Here is a 20371-nt window from a genome sequence, read left to right on the forward strand (position 1 = left end):
CTGATGATCTCACCCAGCGGCTTCATATAGATGTTGAACAGGAGGGGTGAGAGAATCGACCCCTGCGGCACCCCACAAGTGAGGCGCCTCGGGGTCGACCTCTGCCCTCCCGTCAACACCGTCAGCAATCAATCGGAGAGATAGGAGGAGAACCACCGATAAACGGTGCCTCCCACTCCCAATCCCCCCAACCGGTGCAGCAGGATACCATGGTCGATGGTATCAAAAGCCGCTGAGACGTCTAATAGGACCAAGGCAGAGGAATAACCCCTATCCCTGGCCCTCCAGAGATCATCAACCAACGCGACCAAAGCTGTCTCAGTGCTGTAACCGGGCCGGAAGCCGGACTGGAATGGGTCTAGATAGATAGTTTCATCCAGGTGCCGAGGTAATTGACATGCCACCACACTCTCTACAACCTTCACCGCGAAGCGAAGGTTGGAGACCGGACGATAATTACCTAATACAGCTGGGTCCAGGGAAGGCTTCTTGAGGAGAGGTCTCACCACCGCCTCTTTCAAGGCGGCCGGAAAGATCCCCTCCAACAAGGAAGCATTCGTAATCCCCTGGAGCCAGCCTCGTGTCACCTCCCACGTGGCCAGCACCAACCAGGAGGGGCACGGGTCCAGTAAACATGTGGTGGCGTTCAACCTCCCCAGCAACCTGTCCATATCCTCGGGAGCCACAGGGTCAAACTCATCCCAAACAGTCTCAACAAGACAGCCCTCCGACATCCCACCAGGATCCACCCAATTTTGATCCAGACCATCCCAAAGCTGAACGATTTTATCGTATAGATAACCATTAAACTCCTCGGCACGTCCCTGCAACGGGTCATCCCGCTCTCCCTGTTGAAGGAGAGAGCGGGTCACCCAAAACAGGGCGGCCGGGCGGTTATCTGCCGACGCTATGAGGGAGGAGACGTAGCAACGTCTCGCTTCCCTCAGAGCCACTAGGTAGGTCCTACTATAGGACCTAACTAGTGTCCAATCAGCCTCTGAACGACTGGATTTCCAAGAGCTCTCTAGGCGTCTTCTCCAGCGTTTCATCTCCCTCAGCTCCTCGGAGAACCAAGGAGCCGGTTGAGATCTACGCCGGGTCAGAGGCCGCAAAGGCACGACACGGTCTAAAGCCCCAGCCACGGCCTGTTCCCAGGCCGCGATTAGTTCCTCAGCCGTGCCATGGGCTAGACCCTCAGGGAATGGCCCAAGCTCCTTCTGGAACCTCTCCGGGTCCATCAGGCGCCTGGGACGGAACCAACGTATTGGTTCCGTCTCCCTGCGGTGTTGAGTGGCGGTCAGAAAGGCGAACTGGCGAACCAGGCGAACCTGGTAAAAGCTCTCCTGGAGACGGCCGTCAAATGGTCTTCAAAAGACAGCCATCCATCCAGGAGCACGCCCAAGTTGCGCACCTCTCCATTGGGGCCAATGACTGCCCCAACAGTCAGCCGCGGCTGCAGCTGACTGTACCGGGGTGCCGCATCCACAGCCACTCTGTCTTGGAGGGATTGAGCTTGAGCCTGTTTCTCCCCATCCAGACCCGTACAGCTTCCAGACACCGGGACAGCACTCCGATAGCTTCATTGGGGTGGCCCGGTGTGGAAAAGTACAGCTGAGTGTCATCAGCGTACAGTTGATACCTCACACCGAAACCACTGATGATCTCACCCAGCGGCTTCATATAGATGTTGAACAGGAGGGGTGAGAGAATCGAACCCCGCGGCACCCCACAAGTGAGGCGCCTGGGTCGACCTCTGCCCTCCGTCAACACCGTCAGCAATCAATCGAGAGATAGAGGAGAACCACCGATAAACGGTGCCTCCCACTCCCAATCCTCCAACCGGTGCAGCAGGATACCATGGTCGATGGTATCAAAAGCCGCTGAGACGTCTAATAGGACCAAGGCAGAGGAATAACCCCTATCCCTGGCCCTCCAGAGATCATCAACCAACGCGACCAAAGCTGTCTCAGTGCTGTAACCGGGCCGGAAGCCGGACTGGAATGGGTCTAGATAGATAGTTTCATCCAGGTGCCGAGGTAATTGACATGCCACCACACTCTCTACAACCTTCACCGCGAAGCGAAGGTTGGAGACCGGACGATAATTACCTAATACAGCTGGGTCCAGGGAAGGCTTCTTGAGGAGAGGTCTCACCACCGCCTCTTTCAAGGCGGCCGGAAAGATCCCCTCCAACAAGGAAGCATTCGTAATCCCCTGGAGCCAGCCTCGTGTCACCTCCCACGTGGCCAGCACCAACCAGGAGGGGCACGGGTCCAGTAAACATGTGGTGGCGTTCAACCTCCCAGCAACCTGTCCATATCCTCGGGAGCCACAGGGTCAAACTCATCCCAAACAGTCTCAACAAGACAGCCCTCCGACATCCCACCAGGATCCACCCAATTTTGATCCAGACCATCCCAAAGCTGAACGATTTTATCGTATAGATAACCATTAAACTCCTCGGCACGTCCCTGCACGGGTCATCCCGCCTCCTGTTGAAGGAGAGAGCGGGTCACCCAAAACAGGGCGGCCGGGCGGTTATCTGCCGACGCTATGAGGGAGGAGACGTAGCAACGTCTCGCTTCCCTCAGAGCCACTAGGTAGGTCCTACTATAGGACCTAACTAGTGTCCAATCAGCCTCTGAACGACTGGATTTCCAAGAGCTCTCTAGGCGTCTTCTCCAGCGTTTCATCTCCCTCAGCTCCTCGGAGAACCAAGGAGCCGGTTGAGATCTACGCCGGGTCAGAGGCCGCAAAGGCACGACACGGTCTAAAGCCCCAGCCACGGCCTGTTCCCAGGCCGCGATTAGTTCCTCAGCCGTGCCATGGGCTAGACCCTCAGGGAATGGCCCAAGCTCCTTCTGGAACCTCTCCGGGTCCATCAGGCGCCTGGGACGGAACCAACGTATTGGTTCCGTCTCCCTGCGGTGTTGAGTGGCGGTCAGAAAGTCCAGGCGAAGGAGGGAGTGATCTGACCATGACAAGGGTTCAATGACTAACTCCCTCAAGTCCAGATCCTTCAACCACTGACCAGAGATGAAAATCAAGTCCAGCGTGCCTCCCCCGATGTGAGTAGGGCCATCAACTACTTGAGTCAGGTCCAAGGCCGTCATGGAAGCCATGAACTCCCGAGCTGCTGTCGACGACATGTCGGTCAATGGCAAGTTGAAATCCCCCATGACAATAAGTCTGGGGGTCTCAACTGCCAGTCCAGCAAGCACCTCCAGAAGCTCAGGCAGGGCAGCTGTCACGCAGCAAGGAGCCAGGTACGTGACAAACAAGCCCATCTGACATCTATGGCCCCACCTCACAAAGAGGGATTCACAACCGGCAACCTGAGGTACAGTGGTCTCCCTCGGTTCTAGACTCTCCTTAATAACAACCCCCACCCCCCACCCCTACCCTGGGCCCTTATGGTTGGCTGCGTCTTATAGTACGAAAAATGCGGTATATATATGTGCAGATATATACTTATGTACTACATGTATATGCACCATATGTATATAGCATGTGTATCAGTAGTGGAATTCAAATTTTTTTTACTACCAGTTCTGTGGGAGTGGTTTGGTGGGTGTGCCAGGGGAAGGTTACTGCAAAATCCCCATTCCCTCCTCACTCCTGGGGGAAGGATTTGCAAGATCCCCATTCCCACCCCACTCTGGGGCCAGCCAAAGGTGGTATTTGTCAGTTCTCTGACCTACTCAAAATTTCTGCTACCGGTTCTCCTGCTGAATAGCACCCCTGATGTGTATATGAACCTGCTGAATAGCACCCCTGATGTGTATATGTGTGTTATGTATGTGGTTGGGCAGATATATATAAGGTTAAGTTATGTATGTGGTTGGACAGATATATATAAGGGGCGTGCATAAGAGCACAAGCGTGCCTACCGTTCCTGTCCTATTGTTTCTTTTCATTATATCCAATTAATGTAGTTATTACATACTCATACTTATATATATGCTTATATATTGTATAGTTATTTCATGCTTATGCTTATATATACTGTATGACAAAATAAATAAATAAATAAAAAATAAAAAAAATATCCACTTTCTCTTGAGAGCTGGCAACAGAATTTCATTTTTAATGTGGGCCAAGTGTGCTCACAGTAAAAAAAAATAAATGACAATACACATTACCTTATCTCATCTGTGTGTATGTAGCTCAGGATTGGCATGCGGGGTTGTAGAATTTCTCTCCGCTTGATTTTTTTCATTGACAGACATTTCATTACTCATCCAAATAGCCAGAGAATGTCGTATCTTCACTCAACACCTGACCCTTGTAAAAAATTAATTCTGACATTAAAAATGTAACTTTTCATTTCCGTAATGTAATGTGCATGGAGGGTTCCTCGGAAAGCAATTTGGCGAGATCAAGGCCTTTTTTTTTTTTTGGAATTGGAAAAATAGAACGTTAGGCCGACATATTTGTCGGAACACCTCGATTTGTTCAAAATAATTATTGTATGAGGCAAACAGGCCTGTTGTCCATCTCTGGCAGCTGTTACGACAGGCAAAGGGAGAGGATGATCAAGCAGGGAGAAGAAGGAGCTCATTGTTTTCTAAGTCATCTCAGCAGACGAAATGGATGTTATCAACAACAGGACACTGATACAATCTGAGCTGGCAAATGCATTTCTTCCCTTAATTGACTAGAGCAGCTGTTCCTGTTCAGCAAATGCGATGGTAAAAATTTAAGCCATGTGCTTCTGGTGCAAACTACCAATCTCGACAGAACTTGCTTGATGCTTTACTCTTATTTAAATACTGGTTTAGTCGAAAGCTCTTCTAATTTTTTCATAGAAAGTCCTGGAATTCAGCCCTAATATACACGCACTGTCCTATTTTGTTCAAAAAGTTTTTATTAGTCAAAAAAGGTTTATACAAATACATATCAGGTATGGTAAATTTTCATTTTTCTTATCTAAAATAAGAATTTTACTCAAATTTTTTAACACATACAACAGCCATAAGGCAAGCAGGTGACACGAAGTAGCAAAGTTTGCAAATTTTAAATACGTAATAAAGAAGAGTCAAGAATAAACAGAATATCGTACAAAAGAGAATAAGGAAAACCAACACAATCCCAAATATCTTTATCACTTCCTAGTTTTGGATCTCAGAACTCTGGGTTCAGCCTGACCCAACTCCAGGGCCGCAACAGCGGCAGCCGCTTCAGCCCCATGATCTATAACCTCCCCTTCTTCAATTCCTGGGTCATCTGATTCCAGGAAGGCTTTGTGTTCCTCCACATAGGCCGTAGCCTCCGCAATTGTACTGATTTTTTTCGTAATGCCCTCCCGGAAAATCATCAATCCCTCTGGCATCAGCCATCTGAAGCCCACTCCCTTCTGGTACAATTTGCTTGACAAAAAGTAATATTTCTTTCTCATTTCACGTACCTGTCTGGGAGTGGAGCACTGTCCTATTTTGGATGGTGACACTGGCCTAAAGATGATGCCATAACCAGCAGCTCCTATATCTATAGCAAGCTCTCACCCATCTCACTGTCCCAGGAAGCAGTAAAGGAAGCAGTTAAGAATGGTTGCAAACCGCTAAGAATCACTAAGACAGGCATTCCTATTCTGCGATGTTGGAAGAGCAAGTGGGTAGTAATTTCCAGTTTAGTTTATATGCAGCACAGAGAACAGAGCAAGCAGACATGTCACTCAGCTGAGCTAGCAGAAAATATAATTTGAAGTTTATATCTTAAATATCAGCAAGCATAAAAAAAATAGTTAACTGGGAAAAAGAAGGCCAAAGGTGGGGAAAAAAATGGAGATAGGTACCGGGATGAAGAGGAAATGAACTTGGACAAGGGGATAGATGGGGAACTCATCAAATTTGCAGATGACACCAAGCTGGCAGGAATAGCCAACACTCCAGAAGATAGGCTCAAGTTACAGAAAGATCTTGACAGACTTGAACATTGGGCGCTATCTAACAAAATGAAATTCAACAGTGAAAAAAGTAAGGTTCTACATTTAGGCAAAAAAACCAAAATGCACCAGTACCGTATATGTGGTACCTTGCTCAATAGTAGTACCTGTGAGAGGGATCTTGGAGTCCTAGTGGATAACCATTTAGATATGAGCCAGCAGTGTGCAGCAGCTGCTAAAAAAGCCAACACAGTTCTGGGCTGCATAAACAGAGGGATAGAATCAAGATCACGTGAAGTGTTAGTGCCACTTTATAATGCCTTGGTAAGGCCACACTTGGAATATTGCATCCAGTTTTGGTCACCATGATGTAAAAAAGATGTTGAGACTCTAGAAAGAGTGCAGAGAAGAGCAACAAAGATGATTAGGGGACTGGAGGCTAAAACATATGAAGAATGGTTGCAGGAACTGGATATGTCTAGTTAAATAAAAAGAAGGACTAGGGGAGACATGATAGCAGTGTTCCAATATCTCAGGGGTTGCCACAAAGAAGAGGAAGTCGGGTTGTTCTCCAAAGTACCTGAGGGTAGAACAAGAAGCAATGGGTGGAAACTGAACAAAGAAAGAAGCAACTTAGAACTAAGGAGAAATTTCCTGACAGTTAGAACAATTAATAAGTGGAACGACTTGCCTGCAGAAGTTGTGAATGCTCCAACACTGGAAATTTTTAAGAAAATGTTGGATAACCATCTGACTGAGATTGTGTAGGGTTTCCTGCCTGGGCAGGGGGTTGGACTAGAAGGCCTCCAAGGTCCCTTCCAACTCTGTTGTTATTATATTATATTATATTATATTATATTATATTATATTATATTATATTATATTATATTATATTATATTATATTATATTATATTAATTATATTATATTATTATATTATAATATAATATTATATTATATTATATTATATTATATTATATTATATAATATTATATTGTATTGTATTGTATTGTATTGTATTGTATTGTATTATATTGTATTGTATTGTATTGTATTGTATTGTATTGTATTGTATTGTATTGTATTGTATTGTATTATATTATAACTCTGGGGTTGCTGGTGCTCTCTGAGGTTGGTGATTTTCTTGCAGAATTTTCATTACCAAACTAGGTAATGCCAATGTCAGGGTTCCAACCAAGTAAGGCAAGCAGTTCCTCAAAGAGCCATTTTATTAGAGATGTCATACTGGCACATCTGGGGAAAACCCAGATCTGAAGTGCTCGGGTTTTCCCCACCCAAAAGAAAGTCCAAGTCCCTTCCCCTGCACCCAGTGGTGAGATTCAGACAGTTTACATCGCTTCAGGAGAACCGATTGTTAACTTTCTGAGCAGTTTGGCAAACTGGTTGTTGAAAGAAATCATTAGGGCAGAGAACGGGTTGTTAAATTACTTGAATCCCACCACTGCCTGCACCCACATGTCCATCACAAGGTCTAATCAATCCACTGTCCCAACTGGAGATGCCTCCCAGTCATGCCTCTCCAGGTGCAGGCTGAACGTCCTTGACTCTCAGAGAAAAGAATGTTGTTATGGCTAAATAGCTCTACCAACTCCATGCAAACCTCCTCCCACTTTCCAACAGCACTAAGTGTAGCAGCCCTGAAGATCCAAAGAAAAAGATGGTCTCCAGGGCTGACAGCCCTCAGTGCACAGTTCAACCCTGAACTGCAAATATTCTCTTCTAAGAGGTGAACCACAGGCAAGAATCTACATTATTTACATTGTCCCCATGTCAAAAGCCACAGAGTTTCCCAGAGTTGGTTGAGTTTCCCATAGGCACTAGAAACCAATAGAAATCTAACTGTGGATAGTTAGATTGGACTGTATCACAGAGGGAATGGCCTTTGGATACTACAACCTGGATTCTTTTATGCATACTGTATAACATTGCAGTTAGTCCTTGATTTACAACCACTCATTTAGTTACTGTTTGAAATTACAGTCCTCATGCAAATGTCTGTGGCAGCATTCCCACGGTCACATGATCAAAATATGGGCACTTGGCAAATGGTACGCAGTGTCCTGGCTTCGTGTGATGATAATTTATGACCTTTCTAACAAGCAAACTCAACGAGGGGGTGGGGGGAGCCAATTTTACTTAACAAATGTATGAGTCATTTAACAATGGCAGTGATTCGTTTTTAACCACCAGGGCAAAAAAAGGTTGCAAAACCCAGTGCGACTCACTAAACAACCGCCTTGCTTAGCAATGTAAATTCGGGTCCCACTTTTGGTTTTAAGTTGAGAACTTACGGAATAGAGATAGCAGATGCCAAGTATTCACTCCTTGATTCTGCACCATGAAGGAATTGATTTGATGGATGGGAATGACGTATCCAAATGCTTTGATTGTTGTACAATTAACTGAGGAGTGTCAAACTCAAGGCTGGTGGGGTGGATCCAATCCTGCGGGGTACTTAAACCTGGCCCGTGGGGCCGGCCTGGAAATATGAAGGGACCAGCTCGCGGTGCCTCTGCCGGCCAAAACACAACTCTGATGTGGCCCTCAATGAAATTGAATTTGATACCCCTGAATTAACTTGTTGGTTGCAGGTCTGCATTGCCTCCATTTTTCTGCTTCTCTGCATCAATATTCAGTCTTCTAATGCATTTTATTGTGTTAGACTTTGGCACAATAACAATAAGAAGTTCTAGCAATACCACCTTCTCTAACCAGTTGCCCTTGGCAAACCTCTGAGACGTCATCTCATGCTTTACATACTGTTAATTCTTCCATGGGGCCAGTATTTGGATATCCCCTGAAGTCCTCTTGTATCCTTTTGAACTGCTCCTAGGACTGATGCTGCTGCCATAACACCCTGCCATAGATATCTAAAGGGCAAACAGCCCAAGAAGACATGGAATTCTAAACCTGGTGGAATACTCGCATGGATTAGGTTGGACAATCCTTTGCAGGTAGTCAGGCAAATTATGTGTAACAATTTCCTTTATGGGAAATATGATGGGAATTCTGAGAAATATATTCAATAAATGGAGGGAAAATCAGGGTTGCCTGGACACCATAGTGGAAAATATTGAATTGAAAATGAATACAGCAATAGAGTGAGATGGAAGAAGGAGTAGGGAGATGGAAGGAAGGGAGAAGGAGAGAGAGGAATAGAAGAAAGGGGGAGATAGAAAGGGAGGGGAAATAAGAGTAGGAGAGAAGGTTAGATAGGTAGGTAGGAAGGAAGGAAGGAGGAGGGAGAGAAAGAAAGGAGAAGTAGAGAAGGAGTAGGAGAGGAGGGAAGAAGAAAGTAGGAAGGATAAAAGAAGGGAGGGAGAGGAAAGAGAGGAGAAACAGAAGAAAGATTGCTGTAAAACAAAAAAAGATGAAATGGAAGAAAGGCAACCCCAAAAACGTTTAAATGTATCAGGATAAAGAATGAATTATCAAGAAAGTTAAAAGAGAATATATACTATTAAAAATGGAGAAATTAGAATTTGAGGGCGAAAGAAGATGTCGTTTATATAAATAAGCATAGAAATATTAAGATACGATTAAAGAATGTGGAAAAAGAATATTTTGGCAGAAATTGTAACTAAGTGAAATGTATTTGGATAAAACAAGTTGTATAAGATATGATATGGCCAATATTCTGTTCATAAAATATGTGGGTGTGTATGTGAAGAAAAAAAATCAATAAAACTTGATTCAAAAAAAAATTTCTTTATGGGAAAAGAATCAAAGTATACTGGAAATAAAGATGCAGCTTTTACTCAGCCATCTCACCAGAGGAGGCTGCCAAAGTGGAAGACACCCCTGCTGAGGTTAGTCGCAAAGAGCTGTTATCAAACCAGAGGTACTACAGTGAAAACCGAAGGAAACTCCAAGCAAAGTGGGTTGTTTTTCAAGAATGCACACCCTTATTTTAGAAACTGGCATATATCTTTCCATGATGTTTATTCATTATGGTTGCAAGTGCCTAGTTTCGTTGTTGATTTAATTGGAAAGTCTGCCTGGCCTGCCCTTTATCTCCTAGCTTCTGTTTTTTCAGCCTCTGTCAGCTCTACAAGATAGACCAGATCAAGAGACTGATTGGGCCTCTGTGGCTCAGACTGCTAAGACAGTCTGTTATTAACACAGCTGCTGGCAATTACTGCAGGTTCTAGTCCCACCAGGCCCAAGGTTGACTCAGCCTTCCATCCTTTATAAGGTAGGTAAAATGAGGAGCCAGATTGTTGGGGGCAATAAGTTGACTTTGTATATAAATATACAAATAGGATGAAGACTATTGCTAACATAGTGTAAGCCGCCCTGAGTCTTCGGAGAAGGGCGGGATATAAATGCAAATAAAAAAAAAAAACTGATTCCCTAAGAAGACCACAACTATACTTCATTGCAGGGGTCTCAAACCCAATTTCATTGAGGGCTGCATCAGGGCTGTAGTTGACCTTGGGGGGCTGGCTCCCTGTGGCCGACTGGGTGGGAGTGGCCAGCTTGATGTCACTTCCCAAACTGCTGGAATGTTTCCTCTTTGCACTGGATAGACCAGGCTGAAGCCATATTGGGTAGACCAGACCAAAGTGACGCGGGCCAGCTCCTTACATTTTCCAGGACAGCCCCATGGGCCAGATCTGGCCAGCGGGCCTTGAATTTGACACCCCTCCTTTATTGAGAGAGGCTACAATAAAAAAAATCTTCATTTTGTATTTTATCGCAGCCTCGCCCTGCCCTGCTCCACAGTGAGTCAGAGAGGGGCCACCTTGAATCTCTTCCTAGTACTATCTTCTTTCTCAGGGCTTAAGTCATGTTTCTGCCACTCTTGTGAACACTCTCTTCAAACCTAACTCCATGTCTTAGAAAAAAATTACCATAAGGCTCTGTTGTGACCCAGGCCCAAGTAGGTAGTAGGAAACTCAGTCAGTGTAAAAACAAACAAACTTTATTAAAACAGCTTTGAGAATTACTTCATTCTCAGCATAGTCCAACTAAATTAAAGCAACTTCCTCCCAACACAATTCCTCAGTCCTATCACCAACCTTGGTCCAATTAGGCAAACTGCCAAAGGCCTTTCTTGGCAAAAATTCAGAAGACACCGATACGAAACAAATGCAACAAAATAAAGCTATCAATGTTGTTTTCCGGCAAAGAGTCCAAACACCGTCGCTTGTCTTTTAAGCCTTATGGGAGGGGCCAATCATCTCTTGGCCTTACTCCCAAGTTGTCCTTTTTCTTTAGCTTCTCTTGCCTTTTGGCAGCTCTTCGCACGAGTGCATTAGGAACAGGCTCCTCCTGTTCCTCTGCCTCACTACTGTCAGTCTCTGGAGGCTCTGGAGTCCGCACATTACTCCCCGATGGCCCTGGTCCAGTGGTGGGATTCAGCCAGTTCGCACCACTTCAGGAGAACCGGTTGTTAACTTTCTGAGCAGTTTGGCAAACTGGTTGTTGGAAGAAATCATTAGGGCAGAGAACCAGTTGTCAAATTACTTGAATCCCACCACTGCCCTGGCCCCACCTCTGCCTCCAACACAGAGCCCTCATTTGGGCCTTCCCCTGCCTCCAGGACTGGGCCATGTTCTTCCTCAGCCTCATCGCCATCTGACTCCATTGCCAGCTCCTCAGGCTGCTGGCGGACCACAACAGGCTCCAGCAGCCTCAGGTCAGGATTGATTGGATAAATGTACATCTGGCCTTGCTAATCTACTTAACAACAATTAATTTCATCCTTTTCTTAGCGCTCGACGCATAGTTAGTGACCCCACACATCAACTTTATGGTCTGTTTCTGTTGCTCTGGGAGAAGGTTTCGAAGTATTACTAGCAGAACTACCAGATTCTATAATGGCTTTGTTCCCTATGCCTTCCATCTAATAAACTTGCAAGATTCGTTTTTCTCACCATGTACATGAATACATCCAAAGTAGACTGTGTTGTATCTCCGTGTCATATAATATATGTGGGTATGTAGGTATATGCATATTTTTGTCAGGTTTATGTAGTGTATATTGGAATAGTGACCCTTTGAGAACTATATGCAATGAAATTTTCTTTCATTTTAATGTATGCCGATTAGTGTACATTTAAAGTGACAATAAAGTTATTCTATGTTCAGGGTTACAGAAACCCCAAAAAATCTTGGGCTGGTTTAATAAGCATCTGATTCTGTTAACAATAACACCACGTTAGGTGCATCTGAATAGGTGCAGATATTTTAACATGTAGTGCCATTACTCTCCTTCTATCACTTCCATTCTTTTAATAAACTGTATTTTTCAGTTACGATATCCATCAACTCTCTCTTACATCTACAAAGGCATATTTGCATTCTTTGTTGAAAATTAAAGTGCATCTTTTTAATTTCCTTAGGCTCTGCATTAATGTATGGACTGCCAAAGCCATGAACTTTATGAGTCAATGATCTTCCTGATTTTTCATTAAGTAACTTATTAGACCCCCACTTAGCAACACTCTCACTTCCTCTTACAACAATCAAATTTTGGGTTGAAGTTGTTATTTTAGGATCTTCATCTCCAATCCTTATGAGATTCAATTTGAAGCCCTGCTACTCTAAGTCAAGATGCCTTTGCTAGACATTTTCTTTCCGATCCTTCTACCACCAAGACTTATAAAAAGCTGATAGTGGTGCAAGAGCTCAAATCTTTTCATGAATTCTGCTCTCCACCCATTCTTTTTTTTCCATAAATTGAAAGGATGGGTGAAAGCTTGAGTTCCCCAATTCTTGAATTTCCTTCCTCAATCTTCAAAGCCCTTTCCTTCCTCAATCTTCAAAGCCCAGGATGATTATGGATGTAATGGCTTTTGACAATATTGTGAATAGGAAAGAATAATACTTAGTAAAGTTGATGAGGAAATAGAAGTCAATAGAATAACAGAGTTGGAAGAAACCTTGGAGGTCTTCTAGTCCAACCCCCTGCTCAGGCAGGAAACCCTACAACACTTCAGACAAATAGTCCAATCTCTTCTTAAAAACTTCCAGTGTTGGAGCATTTACAACTTCTGGAGGCAAGTCGTCTGACTGATTAATGTTCTAACCATCAGGAAATTTCTCCCTAGTTCTTGGCTGCTTCTCTCCTTGATTTGTGATCAGTCCTAGATGTTTCTTTCACGTTTTTAATCAGTACTTGAGGCAAACAGCATATTTTACCAGCCAATGATTCTGGTTAGTACATGTTCATATCTTATTTGAGAGCAGGTACTCATATTGTTAAATAAAGACATCTGAAGCCAAAGATGGGAAATGAAGTCAGATCATCTTTATGGTAACTCAATAAGATGAGTAGTTCAGGCTGAGCAGTCAGTCCTAGGTTTATAGTTATGCGGAGCTGATCAGATTGGTTCAAGGTTTCATTGTTATGAACTGCAGAAGGCACTCCCTCCATTCCAAATCCAGCTCCCAAAGAGATCAACAGTGATTCCTTCAGTCATGAGCTGCTGTAGTAGATCCCAAATTAAAAAGCCTTGACTTTACTGCTTGTGTCAACATATTCCACTATGTTATTGTAGATTTCATTGCCAACTGGAAATAAAAATAGCTCATAGGTTAAGTTGGCCCAGTTTGAAGACAAGAGCCTATCTTCCTCTCTTCTATCAAAGCCAGTCGGTCTGATAATTAAATCTTATTTAATCCCAGCAAAACCTGAGAGCAGCTGGCTGGCTTAAGGGAATCATCCATCAGCACCTGCTGTCGATGGCAGCCTCGTCATTTGGACAGCATGGACTAAAGAAAATCTGTAGGTAGCAGATCTGAAAGCCTCTCCCAAATTTGTGGAGAGGAAAAGGTTGGCTGGAAGCTTTCTTTGAATTTCTCCAGGGGAAGGAGGACAGTTCTCCAACTATTTCTCAAGGATGACATTCTAGCCCTACAATAGCTGGCCAAGATTGCAAGATGTCCCCAATAGAAAACAAACTTAGCTGGTTGGTCTTCTGTAATCCTTCCATTGCTCAAGTTCTCAGTCATCCAGCTAGGAAGCCAGGAGCTATCTTCCCTATCTGAAAGCATTCCTTCAAAAATAAGACATGAAATTGACTAAGCCATCAAGTTGTCATTGACTCCTATTGACAACATAATTTTCTCTACGACAACCAGATATGAGACATAAAAATATTTCCTTGGAAGAATCCAAGGAAATATTACAACCCAATTGTTATATACTAAATGTCAGAGATGGGCTGCTTTCCACCTGCTATGCACAACATTTTTTTTCTGTTCCATATTTACTGTTGTTCTAAAGTCTTAAAGGGACCAAGGTTGGACACCCCTGTTCTAAAGCCATTCTAGATGTCCATACTTTTCTTTTGGGGGGGGGGAAATCCCATAGGAGGAGCAACCTCCTGATTTCATCTATTAGAATTTAAGAAAAGTGGAAAAAGCTGGTGAAAACCAAGAGACAACTTTTCAGTGAAAACAAGGGCTCTTTGACAACTGAGGTAACTAAGTAAGGGTTGTACCACCAACACTGTACCAATCCCAAGAATTTTTCCAACATTCCCTTCTCCTTTAGTAGAATTTCAGAAGCTAAATTTCTTTCATTACACTGAAAACTAGTGAACAGGTTCTTTTCTAAATATATTTGTAGAAAAAAAATGAGCAATGTGTAACTTGTCCAACCAGCTGTAACCTTGCACACAACCTTAGAGTTGTCGTCACACATACAAATGAAAAAAAATCCTTATTATTTGGTAATAATATAATAATAGCCCTGTGGAAAAGATACGAAGGGTGACTTGTTCACACACTGGTATATTTTAATACTAAGTTTAATACTAAGTTTAATATTAAGTTTAATACTAAGTTTAGTTCCTAATAAAGTGTATGTGTTGAAGTTCACATTCTACAATATTAATTTCCCATTACTCATTTCTCACATTCTGTATATGGTTGATGAATTTTATCTCTAACAAAATTCTATTTCTAAAAGCTTAAGATTTTTTTTTTCTTTCTTTGTGGGAGTCTGATCGATAACAATTTTGTGGGTTTTCACATTGGTTTCAGATACGTTAGATAGTAATATCTCCATTTCCTGTGTTTCTTCTATTGTCATAGTAACTTTTATTTTCATTTGTCATGGTCTTCTCAAAAGGTCCCACATAATTAGAAAGACAAGGTATTTATGGGCACTGGAGAAACCAACCAAGAAACATTTCCTCATTTATGCAAGCAACTAGAGAATGCTGAGTCAAAAGATCTGCTTCTACAAATTGGTATTGTGCATGTAACAAGATTTGGGAAGCCACAAAGGCTTTTAGAACATCTTTTATGAAATTAGATTTAAACATTTATGTACAGGATAATTCAAAACTAAGGATTTCTACAGACATTGCCTATTCATTTTTACATGTCATTATATTCGCATCTCCATGTACTTTGAAGTTACCTCTTACAAATAGGGTAGAAAACACAACTGATGATAAGAAAAAGCCTTTGTGGATCAGGCCAAATCTAATAGATCACACACAGCACATACGTTGTGCAGGCTCAGCGTATACTACAGATTTATTTAAACACATTCCAATATTGCCATTACGGCACATTTAAAACAGAAAGCCCTATGTGTGTTTTGTAACATTTACTTGTGAGAGCATCTCCATCAGCCTTGCATCTGCAATTGAGTGAGAATAATAATTAGCAGCTTTGAAACCGCAAAAGATGTTTTAAGGTGTTTGATTAAATTTTAAGTGAATAATGGGGCACAGACAAGTAGTGAAATCCAAATGTTTTTACTACTGGTTCTGTGGGCGTGGCTTGGTGTGTGTGGTGTGGCTTGGTGGGCATGGCAGGGGAAGGATACTGCAAAATCCCCATTCCCTCCCCACTCCTGGGGGAAGGATATTTTAAAATCTCCATTCCCACCCCATTCTGGGGCCAACCAGAGGTGGTATTTGCCGGTTCTCCGAACTACTCAAAATTTCCACTACTGGTTCTCCAGAACCTGCTGGATTTCATCCCTGGACACAGAGGATTTCCAGAACAATATGGAATTGAACCCTGTCTCATTTAAATCTTTACTGCGACTTAAATATAACTTTAGTAATTATGAGAAGGAGCAGTTTCCCTTACTTTTCATTTGTTTTTCTTCAGAATACCTTGGCCAAGGCTTTATATGACAACAAAGCTGAGTGTCCAGATGAGCTGGCCTTTCGCAAAGGAGACATCCTTATAGTTCTTGAACAGAATCTCCTTGGGAGTGAAGGTTGGTGGAAATGTTCACTTCATGGGAAGCAGGGCTTGGCGCCAGCCAATCGCCTCCAGCTTCTTACTTCGTCACAGGTTCCTTCCATTGAACAAGATTTTCAAGGACTGCCAACCAACACTTGGACTACCTACCAGGTTCCTTCAGTACATGGAACTGCTGCTCCATTAGCTGTCTATGAAAAAATGGATGGTTGGATTAATCTGCCTTCATCTTCATCTTCTACTTTATTGTTGTCAACACAAGAAGGGTACCAAGGACCAGCTCTGGCTGCCAAGCTGCTCAGTGAAAAGACTGAGACTCCATCAAATCAGGTAATAACTTTGCTAGTTGCTCCTGACTCTAGGGGGCGGTGCTCATCTCTGTTTCAAAGCTGAAGAGCCAGCACTGTCTGAAGACGTCTCCGTGATCATGTGGCTGGCATGACTAAACGCCAAAGGTGCACGGAACTCTGTTACCTTCCCACCAAAGGTGGTCCCTATTTTTCTACTTGCATTTTTTACGTGCTTTCGAACTGCTAGGTTGGCAGAAGCTGGGACAAGTAACGGGAGCTCATCCAGTTACACGGCACTAGGGATTCGAACCGCTGAACTGCCAACCTTTCGATTGACAAGCTCAGCATCTTAGCCACTGAGCCACTGCATCCCATAGGTGCATACTATTTGTCAAATGGAATAATGTAATAAAGGTAGGAAGGAATAGATTAAATCTTCCTTTTACATCAACTCTTCAGCTGTTTCCCTTTTGTTTGTAGGCATACACAAAGACACAGAGATTTATGTCTGTCCGCTTAGATTTAAAGCATTGAATTTTAACTCTCACTGTCCATGACATTTGGAGGACTAAGGAGTTGTGATCCCACATATCCAGAGGACACCGATTTGAAGAAGGCTGTGTTTTATATATATAAACAATGTACTTATACACAGAAATTGCAGTCCACTGATAAACCACTTCAGAATTTCCAATGAATCGTTGATTCTTAATTTTGAGCTACTTTACAGAGAATTGGTGGGTTTTTTCCCCAAAAAATTAATGATAGTTGAATCAGTTGTAGAAGTTAATAAAATGAGTGAATAAAGTTAGATAGAATGAATAATAATAAAACATAATTACTGATATAAATTTAATATACATTTAAATATAAATTTAGCTAGTTAAAGTTAATATAAATAGAATTAATAAATAGTGTTACATCAGTAATATTTAACTTGGAGAGTTAAAAAAAAGCACCGAATTATGTAGCCTAATTTCTTCCAGATGTTTTGGAATATAATTTCCATAAACTCCATAGACTTTTTGGGCAATACAGTGATATGAGAATTGCAATGAAAAATTACTTAAGAACACCAGGAAAACCAAAACCAAGAGTGAAAGAAATTGCCCTAACAATTTTTATTTTTATTATTTTATATATACTTTATTCATTAAACATGAAACTCAGTCAACTGAACATTCAAAAATGCATCACAAATACCACTGATTGGTGCTAATGGTTGGTATGGGTTGCTGCCAGCATCCTAGGTATCAACCAAGTACCTTCTTAAGATGTACAATGTTCCAAGTAGCGCAGTTTTTTGCAGTTCCACTGGTGTTATTGCAGGAATAACAATTTGTTGAAATATCTTATAAAATTCTTGGACATGGTACCAAGTGCCCCGATGACAATGGGTATCACGGTTACATGTTTCATCCATAGCCATGTAGTTTCAATGGCCAGGTCGTGATATTTCATGATTTTTTCCAGTTCTTTTTAATATTTTAATATTTAATATTAATATTAAATAAATATTTATTAATATTTAATATTTTTTAATATTATTTACACAAAATGACAGTATACACAGCAAACAAGATAACTATGCTAAATTTCATATCACAGATCACTAGTCGAACACTTCCCAAGCGTTTAGGACTGCGTGATGTATCGGCGAATTATGCGAGCAGATCCCAGTAAGGTGGCCTTCTGCAGCTGACCAATGGTGATTTTGTCAGTGCCAATTGCTTTTAAGTGCTTGCCTAGGTCTTTAGGCACAGCTCCCAGTGTGCCGAGTACCACTGGAACCACCTGCACTGGTTTATGCCAGAGTCTCTGCAATTCGATTCTCAACTCTTGATATCTGGTGACTTTTTCAAGTTGTTTCTCATCAATTCTGCTGTCACCAGGTATAGCAATGTCAACTATCCACACTTTTTCCTTTTCCACAATCGTGATATCCGGGGTATTGTGTTCCAAAACTTTATCAGTCTGTATTCGGAAATCCCACAGTAGTTTTGCATGCTCATTTTCAATCACTTTTTCAGGCTTTTATATTATTATTATTATTATTATTATTATTATTATTATTATTATTATTATTATTATTATTATTATTATTATTATTATTATTATTTGTATACCACCCATCCCCCCCATCAGGTACCCTGAGTGACAATGTCATCAGCTTGGCTTTCAATAATTCTTCATTTGAATCACTATGGGAAGTAGAATGGCAAGCCATGTGGCATTTTGGAGCTGATCTGATAAGATAAATCCATGATCTTAAGCAGTTGATAAGGCTGATAAAATATGGCAATTATAACTAGCTCTACCAGTTCTGTGAGAGAAGTTATTTAAAAAAAAACACCACCAAGCTTTCAAACGTTAATCCTGTGAATGTAAAGTTTTCTGAGGCTACATCCGGCTTATGACTGCAGTTGTTTCCACAAAGAACAAATGTCTTGTGGCAATTCTTCACCACAACACATATGCTTAAAGAACACATGTGATGAAATGCTCAGCTAGTGCAGGAATAGAAATAGAGTAGTAGGCTAGAATCACACAGAGTCAGCTGTAGTAGCATCAGCTGTTGCTGACAACCGGCCAGACTGCTATCTCTCTCTAAAAGTCTAAAATGACATTTGGCATATGCCTCAATCCTGTTGTGACTTAGGCCCAAGTAGTTATTACCAGACACAATCAGCCCTAAACAAACATATTTTATTTGAACAGCTGAGACTTACTTCATTCTCAGCTTAGTCCAAATTAAGTCCAAAACAAAGTCCTTCAGAAAAAGTCCTTCAGCCTTATCACAAACCTTTGTCTTCTTTGGCACCCTGCCAAAGGCTTTTCTTGGCAAGAACCCCACAAAGTTCAGAAACAGGAGACTCTGACAAGAAACAATTGTAGCAACGTTATTTTCCTACAACGAACCCAAGAGCCGTTGCTGCTCTTTTAAGCCTTATGGGGAGGGGGGGCCAATCATCTCCTGGCCTTACTTCGGAGTTGTCCTTTTTGCTTTAGTTACTGTTGCCTTCTGGCAGCTTTTCACATGCATCCACTAGGAACAGGCTCCTCCTGTTCCTCCGCCTTTCTGCTGTCCACCTTTGGAGGCTCCGGAGTCTGCGCATCGTTCCCACAGTCCCTGGCCCCAATTCTGCCTCTGATGCAGAGCTCTCGTCTGGGCCTTCCCCTGACTCCAGGACTGGCCCATAGTCCTCCCCAGCCTCCTCACTGTCTGGCTCCGCTGCCAGCTCCGCAGGCTGCTGGCGGACCACAAGAAATCCTTAGTGTTTCTTCTTTGAAATTTCCTACTAAGCAGCAGATAATTCACAACACAGTGCTTCCCGCCCACCCTCAAAAAACCCATCCACTTCTTTATAACTGAACCACTAAACACCTGTAAAATTAACATCTGTACATCTAATCTATTCTTCAGACCCCTGCTTGAAATGTTTGATATCGTCTTCATGTTTTTTGTATGCGATGAAAGAAATGCGAATGCTAGTGTGTATTGTAACCTTTGCATTTATTTAAATCAGATTTCTTAGCCCAATCAAAATTTTAAGAAGCTGGAGTATCTGAGAATTATTCAAAACCTAGCTTTGAAGAGTCACTAGTATTTAATACCAAAGAGGTACAATAGTTAAGAGCACTAGAGTAAGTACAAGGAGATCTTGATTTAAACCTCTAATTCATGAAATAAATGATAGGCTACTATTTCCTCAGTGTTGTAACTTTTATAACATTGATGCACAATCCAACCTCTATTTTCTTAACAGTGTTCTCTTATCACTGCCCCTCCCATCTTCATCGTGATAGGGTTTTTTGGCTGATTATTGTGGTTTCCCTGCATTAATGAATTATACAGACATTGTTATCCTCAAAGAATGATAAGTTTCAGATCTGCAATATCTCCCCGCATTCAATTTTAACTTGGAATGGGGCAGAAGGAAGTGGCTACTTAAAATCAAGAAATTTGTATTTGTCCTTCCTTTCCTTTTCTTTGTAATTAA

The 20371-nt window shown here is 42.4% G+C and overlaps 1 protein-coding gene across 2 annotated transcripts in view; it reads left to right on the plus strand.

Annotated features, from left to right (window-relative positions):
• The window catches only part of CASS4 (Cas scaffold protein family member 4), a 67159-nt gene that overhangs the window by 25879 nt on the left and 20909 nt on the right, over positions 1 to 20371 (plus strand). For both annotated transcript variants that reach the window (XM_058178524.1, XM_058178525.1), the window contains exon 2: positions 15985 to 16410. In XM_058178524.1, coding sequence (XP_058034507.1) covers positions 15985 to 16410 — 426 coding nt within the window. The remainder of the gene's footprint in view (positions 1 to 15984; positions 16411 to 20371) is intronic.

The sequence above is a fragment of the Ahaetulla prasina genome, chromosome 3, assembly GCF_028640845.1.
Source record: "Ahaetulla prasina isolate Xishuangbanna chromosome 3, ASM2864084v1, whole genome shotgun sequence".
Taxonomy (NCBI): domain Eukaryota; kingdom Metazoa; phylum Chordata; class Lepidosauria; order Squamata; family Colubridae; genus Ahaetulla; species Ahaetulla prasina.